This window comes from Curcuma longa, chromosome 3, assembly GCF_044706935.1.
Source record: "Curcuma longa cultivar G26 ecotype Majalengka, Jawa Barat chromosome 3, ITB_CL_G26_1.1, whole genome shotgun sequence".
NCBI lineage: Eukaryota > Viridiplantae > Streptophyta > Magnoliopsida > Zingiberales > Zingiberaceae > Curcuma > Curcuma longa.
The window spans coordinates 21340275-21360441 of NC_133863.1; the positions used below are offsets into that span (position 1 = coordinate 21340275).

The following is a 20167-nucleotide window of genomic DNA, read 5'->3' on the forward strand; positions in this document are numbered from 1 at the left end:
AGCTAAATGAGTCATGTGGAACGGGCAAGCTAGACAATTCGAATAAACCAAGCAATTGGATAAGATGAGCAAGAGATGCAAGGAACTAAGTGGGATAAATGGATCAAACAAGCAAAGTAAGTCATGCAAAATGAGCAAAAAATGGCAAGGCGAGTTAGTCAACCTAACCCTGGCAAGCCGAACAAGCCAAGTGGGCGAGACAAGCAAAGAATAGCTTATGTGGAGTTCACAGATATGAAAAGGTTGTAAAGAGGAATCAAAAATTTGTACCTTGTCCAAAAAAAAATCCAAACAAACAAGGCGGTTTATGATCGCACACAATGCAAGATGTTCTAAGCATCAATGTTTTTTTGGCTAAGAACTACATCAACCTCAAAATTGCTGAAGATGTAAACAGAAGAAATAAACCAACTGCATCTAATTAACAAGCTGTTGGAGAAACATCTGTCATCAAGCTCATATGGATTTTTATTTTTCGGTAAATAACAAAATTGTAACAAGCACAACAGTTCGCATCATCTCGAGACCAGTTTGCATTTATCACTTATGTTGAACAAACTGTTCAGTCAGGATTGCGCTTCTGCTTCAGAGTTGCTTTGTGTACGATGATGACATGAAAATTGTTTTACTTAATCTGCATTTACGGTGCAGAAAATCATTATCACTAAAGATTGCTCCATCATATACATGGGGCGGTAGAGGAACAAGATAAGAGACTCAAACATACTAGAAATAATACAAACTTTTTTAAAGCTAGTTGTCTATTTTGAAATTTCATTTGAATAAACCATAAATTATAATCAGCATCAATAAATCAGGAATAGCAGCACCAGAATAATTGGGACTAATGGCTTTTTGTTGTTATATCCATGCATCAGTGAGCAGGATGCAGTTCCTTCTATTTGTCAGGCGGGATGCATTAGAAATAGTCAAATTTCACAAGTCTAACTTAAACTACACTCTTCATGGCCAACAAACTATTTGCCAGAACAAGTAATTTATGTCTTCATTGCGAAAATTGTTAGATGCTTCAGTTGGTAACACTGCATTACCCCATATGGTCTTTTAACTCGGCAATCACTGATATGCATGGCTAAACTCATGTTGCCTTTTATTCTTATGGAATATCACAGCAGCAGCAGCAGCATTTATGATGCTTTTCCAAATATTTGAGTTTCATTATGCCTCACGTCAATGCAGGTATATGATCGTATGCCGATAGAACTCTGCGCCATATTAGTAATTACTTCTCCCTTCCATTCCAAAAAAAATAAGGTAGATCTGCTACCTCAACGGCCCCCCTAGAGTCGGGCCCACGGATATGGAAGGAGGTTCATTCAGGTACACAAGCGTTAGGCGCATGACGGAGTGATCATGCAGGTCATCACATCTTGGGAATCGACCCCTGACCATTACGCCAGCAATACCATGTGTCCACCGTCTGTGCTACGTCATGAGGGCAAATCTCCCTTCCATTTCAAAGTTTTACAGAAGGAGCAGGTGCCAATAGGCCATGAGTTATGAATAAGCCATCACATTACAATCAAACTCAACATAGTCATCAACTGATAAAATGCTGAAGAAGTTTGTTGACAGACCAATGCAGATGGATATACTCAAGAACTAAGCTAGCAAAAGATGTCATCTCCAATTGTTTACATTGTCAACCCTATAAATGCCAAGGTAAAAAGAGATGCCAAAAAAGGGATCCACTTTGAGACACAAAATCCTATGTTTACAAGCCATGTTCCTTTTTTCCTCTATGAATTATTAATCATAGCACCACAAGAAATATAAGAAACGATCACCATTGTACCACATAGAACTTTTAACTTTTCTGGGCAAAAAAAGGTATTAACTTTTGGACTATTTAGTTAGATTTCATCATCTAGAATCTGACACACAAGAAGATAGTTTGCATGTAAATCCAGTAGTTAAAGAAACATGGTATGAGTGTAAAAAATTATTTACTTGTAAAAGAGTAGATACTGACCTTTAATAATTCTCGGCCACAGGTCTAGAGGGGAAAAGTCTCAGAAGAAAAGTTACTAGAGACCATAAACAAACTACACCAAGAACTTGGAAAACAGCTAGCATGGAAATCAATGCACTACTTCTTTCCATTGCTGAGTTTGTTGACGCATCTCTCATTAAGAACATTAACCTTTCCATAAAGTTTGCTGCCTTGCTCAACTGATACAATCTATAAACCTGTAATATGTATTAGTTTTTTAAGAACAGCATCAGACAAAAGAAACAATATTCAAATTGTTACCTCAAAGATTATTGGCAACGTAGGCCAACAAGAAGAATTGCGGTCAGCGAGGCGTATCTCAAATGCATATTGTGCAGCACATCCCAATAGAAACGGGGTAACTGCAACAACAGCAGGAAGACCAATAACTGGCCAAACAACATAGGCAGCAAGAAGAGGTGCAAAAATCTTGAAACCCATGGTGAAGAAGGAATATGAAAGGTATCCTCTAAGGCCTGTGATAAGGCTCCATCTTTTTGGACTGAATTCAAGATATGGACGCTGAACATGATCAGTTATGGATAAAAATGCAGCAAGCCCAGCATAGAATATTATTTCTGCAGATAATGAGGCAACAATCTCTGCAGAGAGCATTTAATGTATCAGAAGAAAATAAAAATATATATGGAGCACTATGTAGCTTAAGTAAGATTCAACTGGCATTTCATAAAGTACTTTCACTAGGAAGATGATTATTATCATGAAATATGATGAAATAGTTCCATTAAGGCAGAAAAGATTAACCAAAATATTTTAGCAAAGTGTTATGATTTATATTTCACCTATGTGAGTTACTATTCAAATATCCTCCTCCAATTTGTTGAGCAGGTTATGTTTAAAGTGATCCTTCAACACAACAGTAATTAGGTGGCTTTCATACAGTGGCCTTTCTGATTAATGTGTTTCTAGACTTACCATTATACCATATCCAAAGAATTTTTCTCCCTTGGGTAGAACATGATGTTGTATCAGAATAAAAGACAATCACTTTGAAAAAGCCTAGTCCATTGACTATGTTTATAGAAGACAAGTTATCTATTTATTAACCAAAAAAGAAAAGGAGAAAAATAATGATATTCTAGCATAATTATAGTTTCTGAAGCCAAGTGGAAATCAACAAAAGAAACCCAACATGTCATGTTAGTCACCACTATTAGTTCTATCTATATGGAACTTATCCTACCTATACCCAAAAGTTGTGTCCTTTGAGAATACAATTAATAATGAGGTTGTTTAGTTTTCTTACTTATATTTAGCATAATTTCCTTTAGTCACGTTGCAAATAAAACATTCAACTGTAATTGATGGAATTTGTATAACTATGGAATCTATCAATTTCATTGGACCTACTCACACCGCATTAACTTATTTTCTCAATTGTTGTGTCCACAATTACATGTATGAAAGTCATATTTAGACTTTTTTCCCCATTTCAAGTAATTCCACTAATCCAACTCAATGCTTTTTAGTTAATTGTGTTTCTTTTACTTCATGCCAAACACTCTTAACTCATGAGGCAAGGTTGTTGTGACCATGGTCTTGATTGTAAGGTTAATAGATTTTACTGATCATTCAAAGTTCATCATAGATTCTGTAAAATTAGTTTTAAACACAACAACAAACTCATTGGACTGCGTGACAGACAGAGAACATAGATTCTATCATAGCCAGTATTAGATGGCGAAAGAGAATTATTATCTGTTACAAGAGGAACCATCTCAACATCATGGCCTAAAAGCAAGTAATTTTCCAAGAGTAACAATACCTGAAAGGACCTCATCTCTCAGGACTGATTCAATTACACTTCTGAGAAAAAATTGGGGAAGCACTGCTGAAGATATCAGAGCTAGAGGACCCAAGACCCACACGAGAGATCCTGTGCCATCCTTGAGTGGGGGAGAAACCGGCTTTCTCTCTTCTACCGTTTGGTGGGTCAATCCACAGAATGAGGCAGACCCCGACTTCCCACTGATGGAACCGAAACTGCCCTTTCCATAAGACTCAGACCGAGCGATCGAAGAAGATCCCTTCGAGACAACTGAGGACCTTCTGGTATCCGAATCAGGCAAATAGGAAAACACTTTCGATCGACCTTACAGAAACCCCACCGAGACGACGTCAAGAGATCATTTTTTTCGTATATAATTTATGAAAGAGGCAAAAGGATTTACCATCGGATGCTTTCCCGAAGCTAAAGCTACGGCGTTCCCACCGAAGCATACAGGATGGAAACTGAAAGGTAAGATTAGGGTTTAAGAGGGTCTTTGGTTTGTCCGAATTGTGGGGGGAGAAAAGAGCTTACTGCGGCGCGAGGAATGGGGAGGCTTCGACGACGGGATCCAGAGGGCGTCTGAGTAGATGATGGGGGAAGCGAGAGGCGGAGGAGGAGGCGTCGGTTAGAGCAGCAAACGGACTGCGTCGTCGTCGCCATCGCATCCGGAAGCAGGTGTTCTTCCAAAAATCTCGAACCCTCGTTGGCCGCCTTCAGTGCTGCCGTCGCGAGTTTAGCTTCTACTTTAAGCCGTTGAAACCTTCGTTAGCAATTAATAATGCGATGTATATTAAATAATTTTAAGGCAAAAATAAAAATAGCACCTATTTTTAAAAAATAAAAATAAAATAACACTTTAATATATAAATTTAGATAAAATTTAAATAATTTTAATTAAGTTGATAAAAAATATTTTAATTAAAAAAATAGAAAATTCCTGTATATATACATTATCTAATACAACAACGGCCATCAACTGCTGAAACTATTAAATTTAAATTTTAAATTTTAAAGTGGGATGGTTTCAGGTATTTGAGAGTGAAATCTTGTAGATGCTGAAAAAAATCTCCATTGTTATTTTTTTTAATAATTTAAGTCTACCCTTCGATTTACCTATTGAATAAATATAAAATACAATTATAAAAGTCGACCTCTAAGATATCTATTTGAAAATCGAATTATAATTCTATTAGGAGCCCTAGGAGTGTTTTAGGGTGCACGATACTCTTGGTTACGTTTTACCACTGACACTACACTAGTAGGGAAAGAAATCAAGGCAAATTGATGATCCTTATAGAATTAATAGTAGGAATAGTAGAGGGCGGACAAAAAAAAGTTGGCGATTAACGACGGAATATTCCGTCGCTAATCGATTGCTAACAGTTGATTAGCGATCAATTTACGATGGAATATTACCGTCGTAATTTTTATGATTGATGACATCATCTTAGTGACAGAATGAAATTTTCTTCACTAAATAGCGACGAACTTTAAATATCCGTCGCTATATTTTGCGATGGACAATTATAGTCCGTCACTATACGTTAGCGATAGAATTTTAAAATTCCGTCGCTACTTAACGATGAAAAATTAAATGTCCGTCGCTAGATTTTTTTAAAAATAAAAAAAATTAAACAAACTCAGCGACGGATAAATATAAATTTGTCGCTACAATATTTGAATCAACACCATAATACTACAATATCTGAATCAAAATCACAAGTCCAAATATCTGAATACACTCCAATTCAAGCTGAATACAATAACACAAATATGAATATCTAAATACACTGATATTATATTATTTGTTTAAATACAATAACAGATCAGAAAAATATCTAAACTAATTGAGCCAAAATAGAAGATCCTACAAAAAAGATAATAAAATAGATTAGTAATAAATTAATAATAACAAGGTATTTGAAAAATGCATGTTTACAAATCATAACTTACAAAAATTAGAAGTAATAGAAATTTTAACATACCTTGCAGGCAGCTACTGATCAGGAGCATTAGGGTCCTAAGTCTCCGCATCAGTGTCCGCACCTCGCACCTCATGATAACGTGGCATGGGTGGCGTCGGGCCCATGGCCTCCATGAAGGTCGTCATCTGTCACGCAAGTTGCGCAAGCTGATTGTAATTCCGTTGCTGCGCCTCTAATGCGGAGAGTCGATCCTTTAATTCTTGATTTTCATGTTGTAAGGCTTCTATCGCAGAAGATGATCCGCTGGGACGACCCCTGGCTCTAAGGGTCATCACACGATCATATACGACTCTCGCCTGGGACCCTAAATCGTAGAGGGTGGAGCTCTTCTTCCTCCCACTGACCACATCATAGTATATCTCATTCAATTGGTCGGTTGAGAGATCTTGCCTCTCCCCTCCCTCAACAGTAGGCGCAGACGTCTGTGCAACTCTAGCAGACATTTCAGCCTGTTTAAAAATAAATTAATATAAAATTTAAGATTAGGAAAAATAATTACAATATTGAAATGTGAAATAAATTTAAAAATTATTTTCTTACATCTAATACCTACGAGCGATGATCGATAAATGTCTCATCCTTGGACTTGTGTATCTTCGTAAAAATCTCCCAACAAGTAGGAGGACACTGTAACTCGTGCTCCTGAAAATATAAAAATACAATTAAATAAAAATTTAATCATTACTAATTAAATAATTCTAATACAAATATATTAATTATAAACTTACCAAGTCCAAGGTATGCTCAACAATGGAATGAGATCCAGCTGTATGCTTTGTGGATCCGGTGCTAGGGCCAGCCAGCTCAGTGTTTCTGTTGGATCGAGCTATCACTGCATTTGCTTGCCATCTTTCTGCTTGCCATCTTTCTGCTTGCCATATGGCTTGCCATGCAACCCAGATGTCCTCTGGGATGAAAGATGGTCTGGTGCCCTTTCTTCTGCATTTATAGAGCAGATCTTTATATAATTTGGCACAAGCATCATTTTAGGTGTCTTTAAACTCCTACTCGTGCCTGGCTCACAAGTATACTTTTTTTGCAAGTAAAAAAAAAGCAATTAGTAGAAACAAAAACAACTTCATTGGTGATTAAAATGACTTACTACAAACTCATCGTAGTAGAAGCTTCGCATGTCTTGGTCGACATGCCTCTAAGTATGCCCTGAATGACATACTCGCTCGTGAAACTTACTAGAAATGTAGGCCGCAACTTTGTGACCATATGGCGTAAAACTGTATTATAAAGCATATAAATGTTAGACATATGTCATAAAATAAATTATGAATTAAAAAGTACAAATAACACCAATACTTACCACCCACCAACAACTCTCAACACAGTCCGACCACCTGGTGCTGCTACCTGATCAGACATATCTATATCTGCAAAATAACATTATAACACAAATACTTCAAAATAAAAATGAAATTGTACTAAAGTTGTGGATGCATGTTTACATTCTTGATTCTTTGGATTAACTCTTATATCCTTTTATTTTGACCTAAAGCTTATCTATATTGTGCCAAATTATGTCAAAATTGTGCCAAATTTAATCAAAAAGTACAATTGTAGGAGCACATTAATAAAGGCAAGAAGAGAGAGTCATACTAGTTAGTGAATGTAAATTCAAATTGTTTAATCACCATCCATCTCCTACAATAAGACAGACAAGTAAGCGACAATTGGCAGACAATGATAAAAGAGTGGCACTTGGTAGAAGCGGTACAATTGCTCATGTGCATCAGCGCTTGTAAATAGGATCAGGTGTTCTACCAATATCCAAAAAGTTAGTAATAAATTCATTACCTTTGGCAACCCAATTTTCCCCATTCTACCCAACATTGCAAAAAGAATTCTAGCAGCAACTTATAAAGCAGAAACCAAGAAAACTTTGTTGGATGATTTACCATTAGATGATTTGCAACTGCACATGACCAAATACATCACTACTCTGTATTTTATGATGACAGATTCACAAGATGATATGAAAAAGGATTGTTACACAAGTGGCCCCTAAACTGTCTACCCCAATTTTTGTTATTGAACTTTATAATGTTATATTCTGATCCATTAATTAAAACAACGCAAGTGTACTTAAGTTACTTGAAGACAAATTGTGAACTGCTGGTAATGACAATTGACTAGGTCATCGTAGTCATTTTAGTCAACAAACTTGTCATCATCATGCCACACTCATGTCAGCAGCTTTTATAATTGTGCTGACATGAGCATGATGTGGATGCTTAATCAGCTGCCACATCAGTAGCCTATTACTTGTTAATTAAATCTAATGGTTGGGCAAGAATGGTATAATTATAGAAGCTCAGTGACCAAATGAAAACAAAAAGGGGATTATTGAAAGTAAGGCTGATATTTCAAGGAGCATTATATTAATGTACTTAAATCTTTTTCAAACTTTAGAACCTCGAATGTGCAAATAGAGATTGAATTGTATGAGATGGCTAAGTGAAATCCATTCCTCTACAAGTGGATTGAAAGCTCAATAAGATCAAATGCAAGACAAAAACAAGAAAGGAAAAAACTGAAAATGCTAAGCATTGGAATGCACTAAAAGGGATGGACAAGTGAAAGAATATCTACAAATGAAATCAAAAAATATGTTGGAGTTAAAACATCCAGCGACAAGCATTCAAGTGGGTTGTGGATGCTGCAGTCCCAGAGATTAACACATTATATTTGAGTTTGAGAAAAAGTACGGCAGTTCCCTCTGAATTATGTAGAGATCCGGGAGGCACCTCCAATGATGAATAGTTAGAAAAATTCTATAGAGGCATTGTCTGATTATTGAACTCGTGGTAGTATTAATGCTCTGAGCTACTACTAATTCAGATTTGTTTAATTTTGTAAGGTGGACTAGAGCTAGTGGATCTATTTGTTTAATTGGCGAACATTGTAGGATAGGTTGTTCAGTAATTTTGGAAAGAAACATGGTTTGACTCAGAACAAAATTCTCAAGAAGAGTGCAGCAAATTATTTGAAAAACCAAATAAAACGAGTTACAATTACAAGTTTGCAACAAATAAATTCCTAAAACACATCTTAGGCAAATAGAAAACTAGAAAACATTAAGCAAATATGAAATCCAGTCATTCTGAATGAATATTGAGCTAAAGTACTCTAAACAAAACAATAGTAGCTTGGTTGGGGAAGTCCTAATTATCTTCACTAAGTCTTAGCCAAGACATCTAGGTTGGGGAAGTCTTAAATGTCAGGTTAATTATTGCAGGAAAAGGCTAACTATTGCATGCACACCCACAAGCATGATATCAGGTTGTTTATCAACTAAACAGAACTTTGTATCGCTTGTATCAGACAACACATGCAAATTCTTAGTTGTATCTTGTAACACTAATAGTCTCCCTCTTTGTGGTCGTGGAGACGATGAGATTGATTCTTGGCAGCCACACATTTATCCCTTTTTTTTTAAACTGGGCTTCAATAAAACCTAGCCAATTCCAATTAATTGGGCTTCATGCTTCAAAGAAGTCGTTACCCAATTAACAGGAATCACGATGTGATTTCTCTATTTCTTTAATTATAAATCCCCTTTTTCTGAGAAAATGAAATCACTGTGATTCACTATGCCGCGGTGCCCTAAGCACATTTTTCCCTATCGATGTTGCTTTTTTTGTCTGTTTGTCACGCAGCGTGTGCCTCTTCGTCAACCTTGCCGGTGCCAGCCTCATTGACTACGCCAGCCTCGCCGGCCAGACATTTCGCCAGCATTACGGCGTCACGCGTGACTAGAAGTCACGCATGTGCTTGCTCTTCCGTGTGCATCGCCGGTGAAAACAATGACAGGCAGGACGTTGTTCTTGACAGCGATTTTCCAACAAAAAAAATGGGAATGACGACTACAAACAGGTAAATCTATCTTACTGCTCTGATACCATTATAAGCATTTAACATATTACCTATTGTTGCGTGCCTCGGTTGGGATTGCTCGCGTCGGAGGAACGATCACGATGAACGAAAAGTTCCTCATATTTTCACCAACCAAATCCTCCGATCTGGTGTTCTTCTTCTCCAGCAACCCTCTATTCCCTCTTCACACGCTGGCTTCGAGACTTGAACGCAACCACACACACAGCGCAGGATTGCTTGATCGCATACCATCTCAGGGCTTTCCTCTTCCTTTAATAGGGAGAGGCTACATGCGTTCGATAACTATATATCTTATCCCATACTAGCAAATCATGCCTATATGTGTTTATAGATTTTGGACTAAAGCGCTAACCTTTCGTGGGCTAAGTTAGCATGTTGACACCTTTGGAGCTTTGCAAACGTCATTGACTAGGTTAAGAAGTTCAGTCCTTCTAGTTCTCTACTCTAAGCTCCCTTTCGAGAGTTCTCTAAACCAAACTCCCCAAGCTCTTCAAATTGAGCTTCCTCAACTCCCTAAGTTTTATTTTCTAAGTTCAGTAGGCTAGCCGGCTATAGGTCTTTTCAAGACAATTACTATCTATCACCCACATAGTTATTGACCACAAGTAATATGGTCAATGAGCCCTTAGTAGTCCTTTCATGATCATCATTTCAAAAATTAATGACTAGGAACAATCAATGATTGGTGTTACCAGAAGCAATTAGAATTAATGATTGAAATTAGTTAAAACACTTTCAAATTTCTTAAAGATTGTGGTCACAATTTCTACGGATATCTCTTGGTTGTAAATACTCAAATGTGTTTATCATTTTGAGGCTAATGTTTCTCTCACTCGTATTCTCTACTATTTACTATATTCTTAGTGATTTAAGCATTAAAGAAGTCTTGTGGAAAATAATTTTTGGCACCTTTTCATGTTTACTTTAGTGGGACACAAGTTAGATTATATTGTGCATGTCGAACCATGCTATACAATATAATTTAGACTATATTTCCACCTTAACATCTGCCGCGTCAACAAACTTCCGTATCATCACTTCAAAATTCCCATCTCGAAGTTGCTTTTACAAATTTTGTTCGACCATGCACCCAAGTGAGTAGAGGTGTCAATTGGGCCAACCAATTATTTTCCTTAACAATAATAATAATAATAATAATAATTATTATTATTATAAAGATAATTTTTAGAATGTTCTTTGATATTTAATTATTTTTTAAAATATTCCTTTAAATTATTGTCAAAATCACTGACTTATTAATGGACAAGGACATTCTAAAGAAGTTGTTAAATGGTAGATAGGTTATGGAAATTTATAATAACATAAACAACTACAATAATAATTATTATTATTATAGAGTTTAAGATAAATGACAAATGGATTGTAGAAAAGATTCACACGAGATCATGAATATTAATTTAAGTTCAATAATCGCAAGATAAGTTAATTATATATCACTATCACTCCATGATAATGCCAAGAATCTAGATTAAGAACTAATTAATTAGGCATACCTAATTATATCTTTTGATATAATATCTACATATATGTTTTTAATATCTTTGGCTTTGGAATCTTTTGGTCATGAATCTCATTAATTGGCTTTTGAGGAAAGAAGGGGTGCATTGACCTCTAAGACCCTAAAGGAATCTCACACACGAACCTCAATTGTTTATTATTTTTTTTACATTTATTGCTTATTAACTTAATTTTAAAAATATAAACAAGTAATTTACGTGTTAATTAAACTAAAATGAGATTATATTATTAAAAAATAAAAAGGGCACCGTTAATTATTAGAATTAACTGTTAAAAGTAGCTGAAGAAGTGCACACTTGATTCCGTTAATTGTCTTGATTTTTATCCTATATTATATTATTTAAATGATGTTAGTTTGATTATACATTATGTATGAAATTAAATTATGAACAAAAGTACCGTTGATTAAAAAAAAGTGTGGTTATTTTTATCCTCGCCGACTAAAATTTTTATTTTAGTATTAAAATATTTCCATAGAAGACTAAAATATCTATTTTATCATTTTAAAAATTTTTAGAAAACCATTAAATGTTGGAGAATTTTGAAGATTATTTAAAAGGGGTCAAATGAATATTTACTTGCTAATTTGAAGAAACGGTTTATTGGCGCCGCGTTCCGCGACAGGTCGAGTTCGTCTTCTCTTCTCATACCGGCTCGGATTCCCGTTACGCACTCCTTGTATCGTCGTTATATCTGCTACACTCCCCTTCGTCTCCCCGCTCCTCTCCGGCTTCTCATCGCCTTCGTGAGGTCTCAAAGCAGATATAGCAGAGCGCGATCATCGTGGGGAAGTAGAGGGCGTGATGGTTCCATCGGCGTTGTCGGACATGGCCTTGGAGCTCAGTCTCTGCGCCATGCGGAGCGTCGGCGGTTTCCTTAAGGAGGCGTCGACGACAGCGACGGCGAGCGTGGAAGGCAGTCGGGCCGCGAGGCTGGAGGAGTTCATCAATAGATTGGATGAGGAGAAGAGAAAGATCGAAGCTTTTAAGCGCGAGCTCCCTCTATCAGTGCGTCTCCTCGGGCATGGTCCGTTGGATTTTCCCAAATTCGAAAATTTTGTCATTTTCCCAAATCCGCGTTTTGTTTTGTTTTTAATATCAATTCTACAGTGATCGAGGGTTTGAATAGGGAAGCAAATCGATGCCGCGGCGAGAAAATGGGGTTTGTGTTTGAAGAATTGAAAAATAGTAAAGTGGCGGAGGATGGAGGGGAAGAATCGGAAAGGGATTGCAAAGACAAGAAGAACTGGATGAGCTCTGCTCAACTATGGAGCGATAATTACAGCGAGAGCAATGATGATTTCAAAAACCATGATAAGATGATCTCGCAAGAGGTACTAACGAAGAGTTTTCACGAAAAAAAATCGCATCTTTTGTGTGTCCCTTTGTGAGGTTATGTTCTGATTTTGCTCACAGGAAGAAGAGGAAGGGGATCGCCGGAGGCATAGGAAAGGCAACCTGTTCTTGGAGCACACGAGCCGGAACGGCAGGGGTGCGTTCGTGCCATTTAAAGGCCTCACAACGAGCTGCAAGGAGGAACAGAAGTCTGAGGTGTCGCTGCACTCGCCGGCGATCAACGAGAAGCTTCCCCATGTCAAGATTGCCACCAACAACCACCGCGCCGGTAACTGTGGCTCTAAAGCTTCAATCCTATTGCCGGAGCCATCTCCGGCCGCCGCAGGATCTCCTCTTAGCTTGCAGCAGTCATCGAGGAAGTCGAGAAGGTGCTGGTCCCAAGAGCTTCATCGCTGCTTCGTGCTCGCCATACAACAGCTCGGCGGCGCTCAAGGTGTGAGTTTTGCCAAACTGAGCAAGAAGAGCCATGCTCTTCCGAAATCCTTTCTGTTCACTTTGAATACTTGAAATGGAGAACATCTGAAATTGGATTTGATCACTGGATTGATCGATGCAGTGGCAACTCCCAAACAGATTCGCCAACAAATGAAGGTGGATGGGCTCACAAATGATGAAGTGAAGAGCCATCTGCAGGTCCAACCTGAACTGTTTCAGCATCAGCCTCAGCCTGCCTTTTCTTCACTAACCTCTAAATGTTCTTGACCTCTTCTTTCAGAAGTACCGGTTGCACGGCCAGAGGGTCACTAATGCTTCAGCTATCACAACTCAATCATCACAGCACAGTGTTTCGTTATTTAGCCCTCCCCAACTTGGCTGTTCGACTTACCCGTTGTCAGTCACCGGCAGGGATAGTCTCGAGGAAGACGGTAATTCTGAAAGCTTTAACTGGAGATGAACTGAATCTGCAACCAAATGGCCAGACAATCTTGGTTGGAGAAGTGAGTTAGCAGAGAAAGTTCTGATTACATATTTTTTTTATGATCCAACAGATTGGTGAGTTAGCTCCATATCTCTTTCTTACAGACCATTTGATGGGAGAATTCTCTCTCGATCTGAACAGTTTGCCATCTGAAACAGTGGTCCAGTGTGTGATTTGCTGGTACTTATCGAAAAATTCAATGCTTTTTCTCTTCCATCTGTGATTGTATTTCCTCATTTCTATCTTCCTGATGGACCACCTTATCGTTCTACTTTCCAACTAGCAAGATTTTGTTTTCATGCCAACTGCATTATCAAACCACTCTGGATCCATTACAGTTTCATACTTAAATTAGTTCAGACATAGAAACTCAGGAATGCAGTCACTTTTTGCAAAAATTCTATCTAGCTTCAGCTTTAACTATAGAACTTCAGTGGTCAAGAATTGAAAAGGCATAAATGGAATGCAATGGCTTGTTGGTGTCTGAACAACTTTTTTGGAGATGGTTGTAAGGGATGGCGATCTTCTCATCATTGGACAAGATTGTTCAGTTGCCTCTGTAAACTGTTTCGCTTCGAGAATAGATGGATTGGATGTTAAGTTAGAAATTGGAAGGTGTAGTTTGTAGTTCTAGGTTAGCTAGCTAGTTTGCTTCATATACTTGTATCAATACTTGAACTTTGCTTTGTATCTGAAACATGTGGTTGTGTCATCTATTATCGCAACCCTAGTTTACGAATTCCTAAATTATAAACACACAAAAAGATAACATGAACATGTCAACAATTGATGCAAAATGCCATCAAACATCTGTTGGAAATTTGAATGGAAACAAGAGAAGTGGATGAGAAAGTCTCCCAAGTGCATGGGAGTTTAGTCCTACCTTGGGGAGTTTGTGGCTTTGTGGTTGGTTTATTATGAGTATCACAAGCATTGAAGTTGTGAATATATTCATGGGGAAAGACTCTTTCTCATGCATGGACTTGTAGGGGATGCAAATCTAGAGTCTGGATTACACTGAATCAAGATGGCTCGTGTGTGAGCACTACTTGCGCGCATTGAATGTTGGACTGGTCAGGATAAAATTTGTCAAAGTGAATCAATCAACGTTTTGCCACCCAAATCCATTTGCAACTTGTTCAAGTATGTAACAGATGCATTAATGTGCAGTTCTGAAACAATTGACGTTAATGGAGAAATCGTAATCACTTGAGTGAAACGGTTGACCTTTGATGGTTGGTGGTTAACGTTTTGAATAAGACGAGATGACTTTTATTAGACATTTACTACTGCCAAGGGTTGGTGCTCCTATATAAGGAGGTTGTGATCTTGAGCGGAGAGGTTAACACAAAATCGCAGAATCCATCCACTTTTGTTCTCTAAAATTTCTTCCTCTCTGCCATGCATTTCACTTGACAGCCTTTCTCATGATAGTGTTAGGGTACTTTACTTAGTTCGCCACAAATAATTTGTACTATATTACAATTGTGATGTTATTGTATCTTGGGAAACAAATGTCCAATGTAACCTCGAAGCACCGTCGGAGAGGACGAATCTATTTTAAGAAAACTGCGTCAAATGCAAGCCTCAGTATTTCTGTTTCCCAATCAAGTGACTCATTTAGACTCGGTCAAGTCGACACTTAGGGGTGTAATCGAACCAAGCCGAACTAAACAGTAAGAGGCTCGAGCTCGAGCTCGGTTCGTTTTTCCTAAGCTCGAGTTCAGCTCGAGTTCGATTCGAGCTTTAATTCTTAAGCTCGATTTCGGCTCGTAATGAAATTAAATAGTTCGCGAACGGCTCGAGCTCGGTTCGAAAAGGCTTGTTTTAAAGTTAAATGAATTCAGTTCAAGTTTGATTCGAAAATAGCTCGTTTAAAAGTTAAACGAGTTTAGTTCGAACTTGGCTCGTTAATATATAATATTTATAATTCATGTAATATATATATATATATATATATATATATATATATTCGCGATTCTTTTAACAAACACGTTCGTGAGCATTTAAACGTTTATGTTCGCGAACACGTTCGTGAGCCTTTAAACGAACATATTCGCGAGCTCACGAACCAAATACTATTAAGCTCGAGCTCGGCTCGATAATATTTTCGAGCTCGAAATCAGGCTCGAGCTCGGCTCGTTAACTTAATCGAACGAACTCAAACGAATTTTTTTTCGAGCCGAGACTCGAATAGCTCATGAGCAGCTTGGCTCATTTACACCCCTATCGACACTCGATGACTCTTTCCTACTTGACACTTGATGACTTGGTGACTCGGTGACTCGGTGACTCGACGACTCAACCAAGTCAACCAAGCGTACTCAGCATTCGGCAGCTCAGGTACTCGACAGTCGAGCAATTTGGTCTCTCAATTCGACGCTCAAGCAACTACCTGTTCAGACTCTGCAGTCAGGCGACTCAACTGACTAGACACTCAATTTCTTGACTTGGACTCAACACTCAGCTTCCCACTCGGACTCGAGAAGCACTCGAGAGCACTCGACAGTCAGCTATCGAAGTCCTAGTAGCTCAGCCTAATTATCCCAGACTGACAGCTTGATATTATCATCTCAAGTCATCTCAACAGATAAGTTTGAGTTAGTTTTGTAACATCTTCCTTATCCCCAACAACTAGATTGTGGTATATTATCCAACAGTCTTAAAATAGAATCATTCTGTTGAGATGACCATGGAAATTATTAAGAAGTAGAATGTTCAACATGTAAAGGCCCCCTCCGTCCGATTGGAAATGATTCAATCAACCATGGGGAAAGACTAAAGAAGTTCATTGGGTTGAACTTCTAACGGTGGCCGCAGAAGTCTCTTCTACCTAACCATGCTGAATTTGACTCAGTTCTTGATGGAGGAACCTCCCAAGCTAACCGAGGATGCAACTGATGTCCAGACCATCAGTGTAGTATTGGAAGCATAAAATCATTTAAAGTTCCTATGTCGAAATTACACCCTTAATTGCCTTGCCGACTCGCTGTACGCAGTATATAGCATAAAGAGAACGACTAAGGAACTGTGGGAGTCCTTAGATAAGAAATACAAGACGGAGGATACAGGAGTCAAAAAGTTCATTGTTGACTGATTCATGGACTATAAAATGGTTGACTCTAAGATGGTGATCATTAGACTTCAAGTGATCTGCACTAGATTCACTCAGAAGATATGGTATTGAGTGAAACCTTTCAGGTGACAGCTATCATTAAAAAGTTGCCTCCCAGCTGGAAGGACTTCAAAAAGTCGGAAGAAGATGAATGTCGAGAAACTCGTTGTTAGACTCCACATTAAGCAAGACAACAAGAGTTTAGAGAAGAAATTGTTCTCTCAGGCTACTATGAAACTAACGTGGTTGAGCATGGTTAAAACTCAAAACGAAAGAACCTTAGATCTTTCAAAGTGGGACCAGAGAAGGCATTAAGAAGAAATTCTCTGGGAAATACTACAACTGTGATTGAGTCGGTTACAAGACCTAGGAATACAAGAAGTCAAGGAAGAAGTACGAGGCCAACCTGGTGGACAAAATCGAAGGGTCAGACATGGACCTTTGCACGGTGGTCTCTAAAGTGAACTTGGTGCGTTCAAATATGAGATAGTGGTGGATTGATACTGGTGCCCGACATGTATGCTCCAATATGGAGTTGCTCCACAACTTTGAAGAATTGAAAGATGCAGAAAAATTATAGGGAACTTAGCAACCTTGGACATCAAGGGCCAAGGAAAAGTGGTGTTGTAGATGACCTTGGGCGAGGAGTTGACCCTGAACAATATGTTATATGATCTGGAGATTTGAAAGAATTTAATATTTGGATCACTTATGAGCAAATATGACTTTCATATTATTTTTGAGTCAGATCGAATTATTCTATTTAAAAATGGAATGTTTGTGGAAAAAGGTTATGTAACTGATGGGTTATTCAAGATCAGTGTAAGGACCATTAGGCCTATAATGAATAAAAATGAAAGCTCTTCCGTTTATGTACTTGAGTCTTCCTTTATATGACATGGTAAACTAGGACATGTTAACTACAATGTATTACATAAATTAATTAATATGTAAAGCATATCCCACTTGAACTCAAAACATAAGTGTGAGACTTGTGTTGAAGCAAAAATGATAAAGTTATCATTTCAACATATTGAAAAAAATAGTGAACCATTCGATCTAATCCACACTGATGTGTGCGACCTAAGAGGGATATCAACAAGTGGTGGGAATAAGTACTTCATCACATTTATAGATGATAACACAAAATATTATGTTGTGCATCTTCTGAAAAGTAAGGATGAAGCTATAAGAGAAATTTATTCTTTATAAGAATGATGTTAAAAATTAACTTAATAAAAAAATTGAGATGGTGCGACGTGACCAAGGTGGTGAATATGTATTATCATTCGTTGAGTTGTGTACTGAATATGAGATCAGATACGAAACAACAACTTCCTATACTCTTCAACAAAATGGTATTACTAAGAAAAAGAATCACACTTTAAAAGAAATGATGAATGCTTTTTTATTAAACTCTAGAACGGAAGATAGCTATTCTATAAATTCTTACAAATATGGGGATGTCTTGTAAAAATTTTGATGTTTTATTTGAAAACTGTTGAATGCATATTTATTGGATATGCACATAACAACAGTGCTTATCGGTTTCTTGTATATGAGTCTCAAATATCGAAGATACATAAAAACTCGATTATTGAATCAAGAAATGTTTGTTCTTCAAGCATGTATTTCCTTATAAGACTTGAGAGGTGGTAAGTTCCTTAAAATGGACTTTTGAACCACAAGAAGAAGAAGAAACAAATGAACCAGTTGAGGTTGAGTTCAGATGAAGTAAAAGAGCTCTGATGGAAAAATCCTTCGGAATAGATTTTATCACTTTCGTGTTGGAAAGTGAACCCCAAAGTTACTCAAAAATAGTAAGATCTTTTAAGGGATCTCAGTGGAAAGAAGCAATTGCATTTGAAATTGACTCTATCTTGCAAAATCATACTTTAAGAACTTGTAGATCTTCCTCCGAAAAATAAACCACTAGATTGCAAATGGATTTTCAAGAAAAAATAAAATCAAATGACACAATTGATAAATACAAGGCTAGATTAGTAATTAAAGATTATCGACAATGTGAAGACCTTGATTACTTTGATATGTATTGTCCGATATCGAGAAAACTTCCATTAGAGTGTTGTTGGCTATCACCGCTCTATGAAATTTAGAAATACATCAAATGGATGTAAAGATTGTGTTTTCTAAATGAGGATTTAGAAGAGGAAATCTACATGGAATAGTCTAAAGGGTTTTCTATGCCAGAGCGGGAAAATATGATTTGTCGATTGATAAAATCGTTATAGGACTTGAAACATGCTTTAAAGTAGTGACATGAACATTTTAATAATGTTATGAAGGAAAGTGGATTTAAGATAAATGAATATGACAAATATGTCTATATGAAAGGCACAAGAAATGACTACATCACTTTATGTTTTTTTTGTAGATGATATACTTATCATTGCAAGCAATGATAAAATGATTAAATCCACTAAAGCTATATTGAACTCATGATTTTATATGAAAGATATGATATGATGTACTTCTAGAATTAAAATTCTTAGAACATTAGAAGGACTTATTCTAAGTTAGCCTCATTATATGGACAAAATTCTTGATATTGCATTGATGTGAATTATGATAGATACAGTCAACATCTACCAAAAAATTAAAAAGAGAATATTTCTCAGATAGAGTACTCTATAGTGATTGGAAGTCTGATGTATTTATTGAGTTGTACATGACCAAATTTAGCATACACAGTGGGTAAACTAAACAGATACACGAGTAATCCTGGTATTGAACACTAGAAAGGGATAACGAATGTACTAAGGTACATGAGGTGTACTTGTGATTATTGATTGCACTATATGAGATGTTCTACTATGATCTAAGGATACAATGATGCGAATTAGATAATTGATATGAAAGACTCGATAACTATGAGTAGATATTTATTCACTTTGGGAGGTGCAATCATTTTATAAAAATCTTCTAAGTTAACCGTAATAACTAAATCCACGATGGAATTTGAGTTTGTAACCCTTGACAAATTTGGTGAAGAGACTAAATGTCTATGATAATTCTTAGAAGATATTCCTAAATGATCAAAACCTAATTTGGCGATCCCGGCAAAATAAAATACCCAGACCCATTTGATTTGGCGACGAATTTGTGATTCGTCGCAAAGTTTGCGACAAATTAACAAGTTCGTAGCAGATATTGCGACAAATCACGAATTCGTCGCAATATTGGCGACAAAAACGGATATTTGTCGCCACACATTTGCGACGAAAATTCCGACTAAAGGCTATTCGTCACTAAATTTGGCGCGCAGACAACAGATCGGATTCGAAGAAATGAGTGAAATGCACAGACAGCAGCAGTTGATTATGCAGCATCGGCCCGTTGGCTGCAGGGTCTGTTAGGCGCGCAGGTGTGGCGGCGGCCGTTGGTGTGGCCGGCGGCGGCTGGCCGGCGGCGGCCAAGTCAGCTTCCTCAGGTTCCCGATGATGATGATGACGGTGACGACGGTGAAGACGACTCCTTCTTGATAGCCTAGTTGTGTATCATTTTAATTTTTCTCACATTTA

At 37.4% G+C, this 20167-nt stretch overlaps 2 protein-coding genes across 4 annotated transcripts; one reads left to right on the forward strand and one right to left on the reverse strand.

Annotated features, from left to right (window-relative positions):
- Window positions 1-396: 396 nt before the first annotated feature.
- Window positions 397-4532, reverse strand: LOC141824737 (uncharacterized). 3 transcript variants are annotated; one of them, XM_074712064.1, is made up of 6 exons: window positions 4338-4532; window positions 4207-4267; window positions 3801-4127; window positions 2276-2616; window positions 1994-2211; window positions 397-634 (listed from the first exon to the last, which is right to left on the reverse strand). In XM_074712064.1, the coding sequence occupies exons 1-5, from the start codon at window positions 4464-4466 to the stop codon at window positions 1996-1998; spliced, it is 1074 nt and encodes a 357-aa protein (XP_074568165.1). In that variant the 5' UTR covers window positions 4467-4532; the 3' UTR covers window positions 397-634; window positions 1994-1995. The 3 variants fall into 3 exon arrangements, with proteins under 3 accessions (XP_074568165.1, XP_074568167.1, XP_074568166.1); XM_074712066.1 differs by lacking the exon at window positions 397-634 and adding an exon at window positions 1435-1469; XM_074712065.1 differs by lacking the exon at window positions 397-634 and adding an exon at window positions 1633-1895.
- A 7497-nt stretch (window positions 4533-12029) lies between these two features.
- LOC141825287 (myb family transcription factor EFM-like) lies at window positions 12030-13666 on the forward strand. The gene is made up of 5 exons (XM_074712674.1): window positions 12030-12262; window positions 12346-12569; window positions 12652-13024; window positions 13148-13224; window positions 13307-13666. The coding sequence occupies exons 1-5, from the start codon at window positions 12040-12042 to the stop codon at window positions 13484-13486; spliced, it is 1077 nt and encodes a 358-aa protein (XP_074568775.1). The 5' UTR covers window positions 12030-12039; the 3' UTR covers window positions 13487-13666.
- The last annotated feature ends 6501 nt before the right edge of the window (window positions 13667-20167 follow it).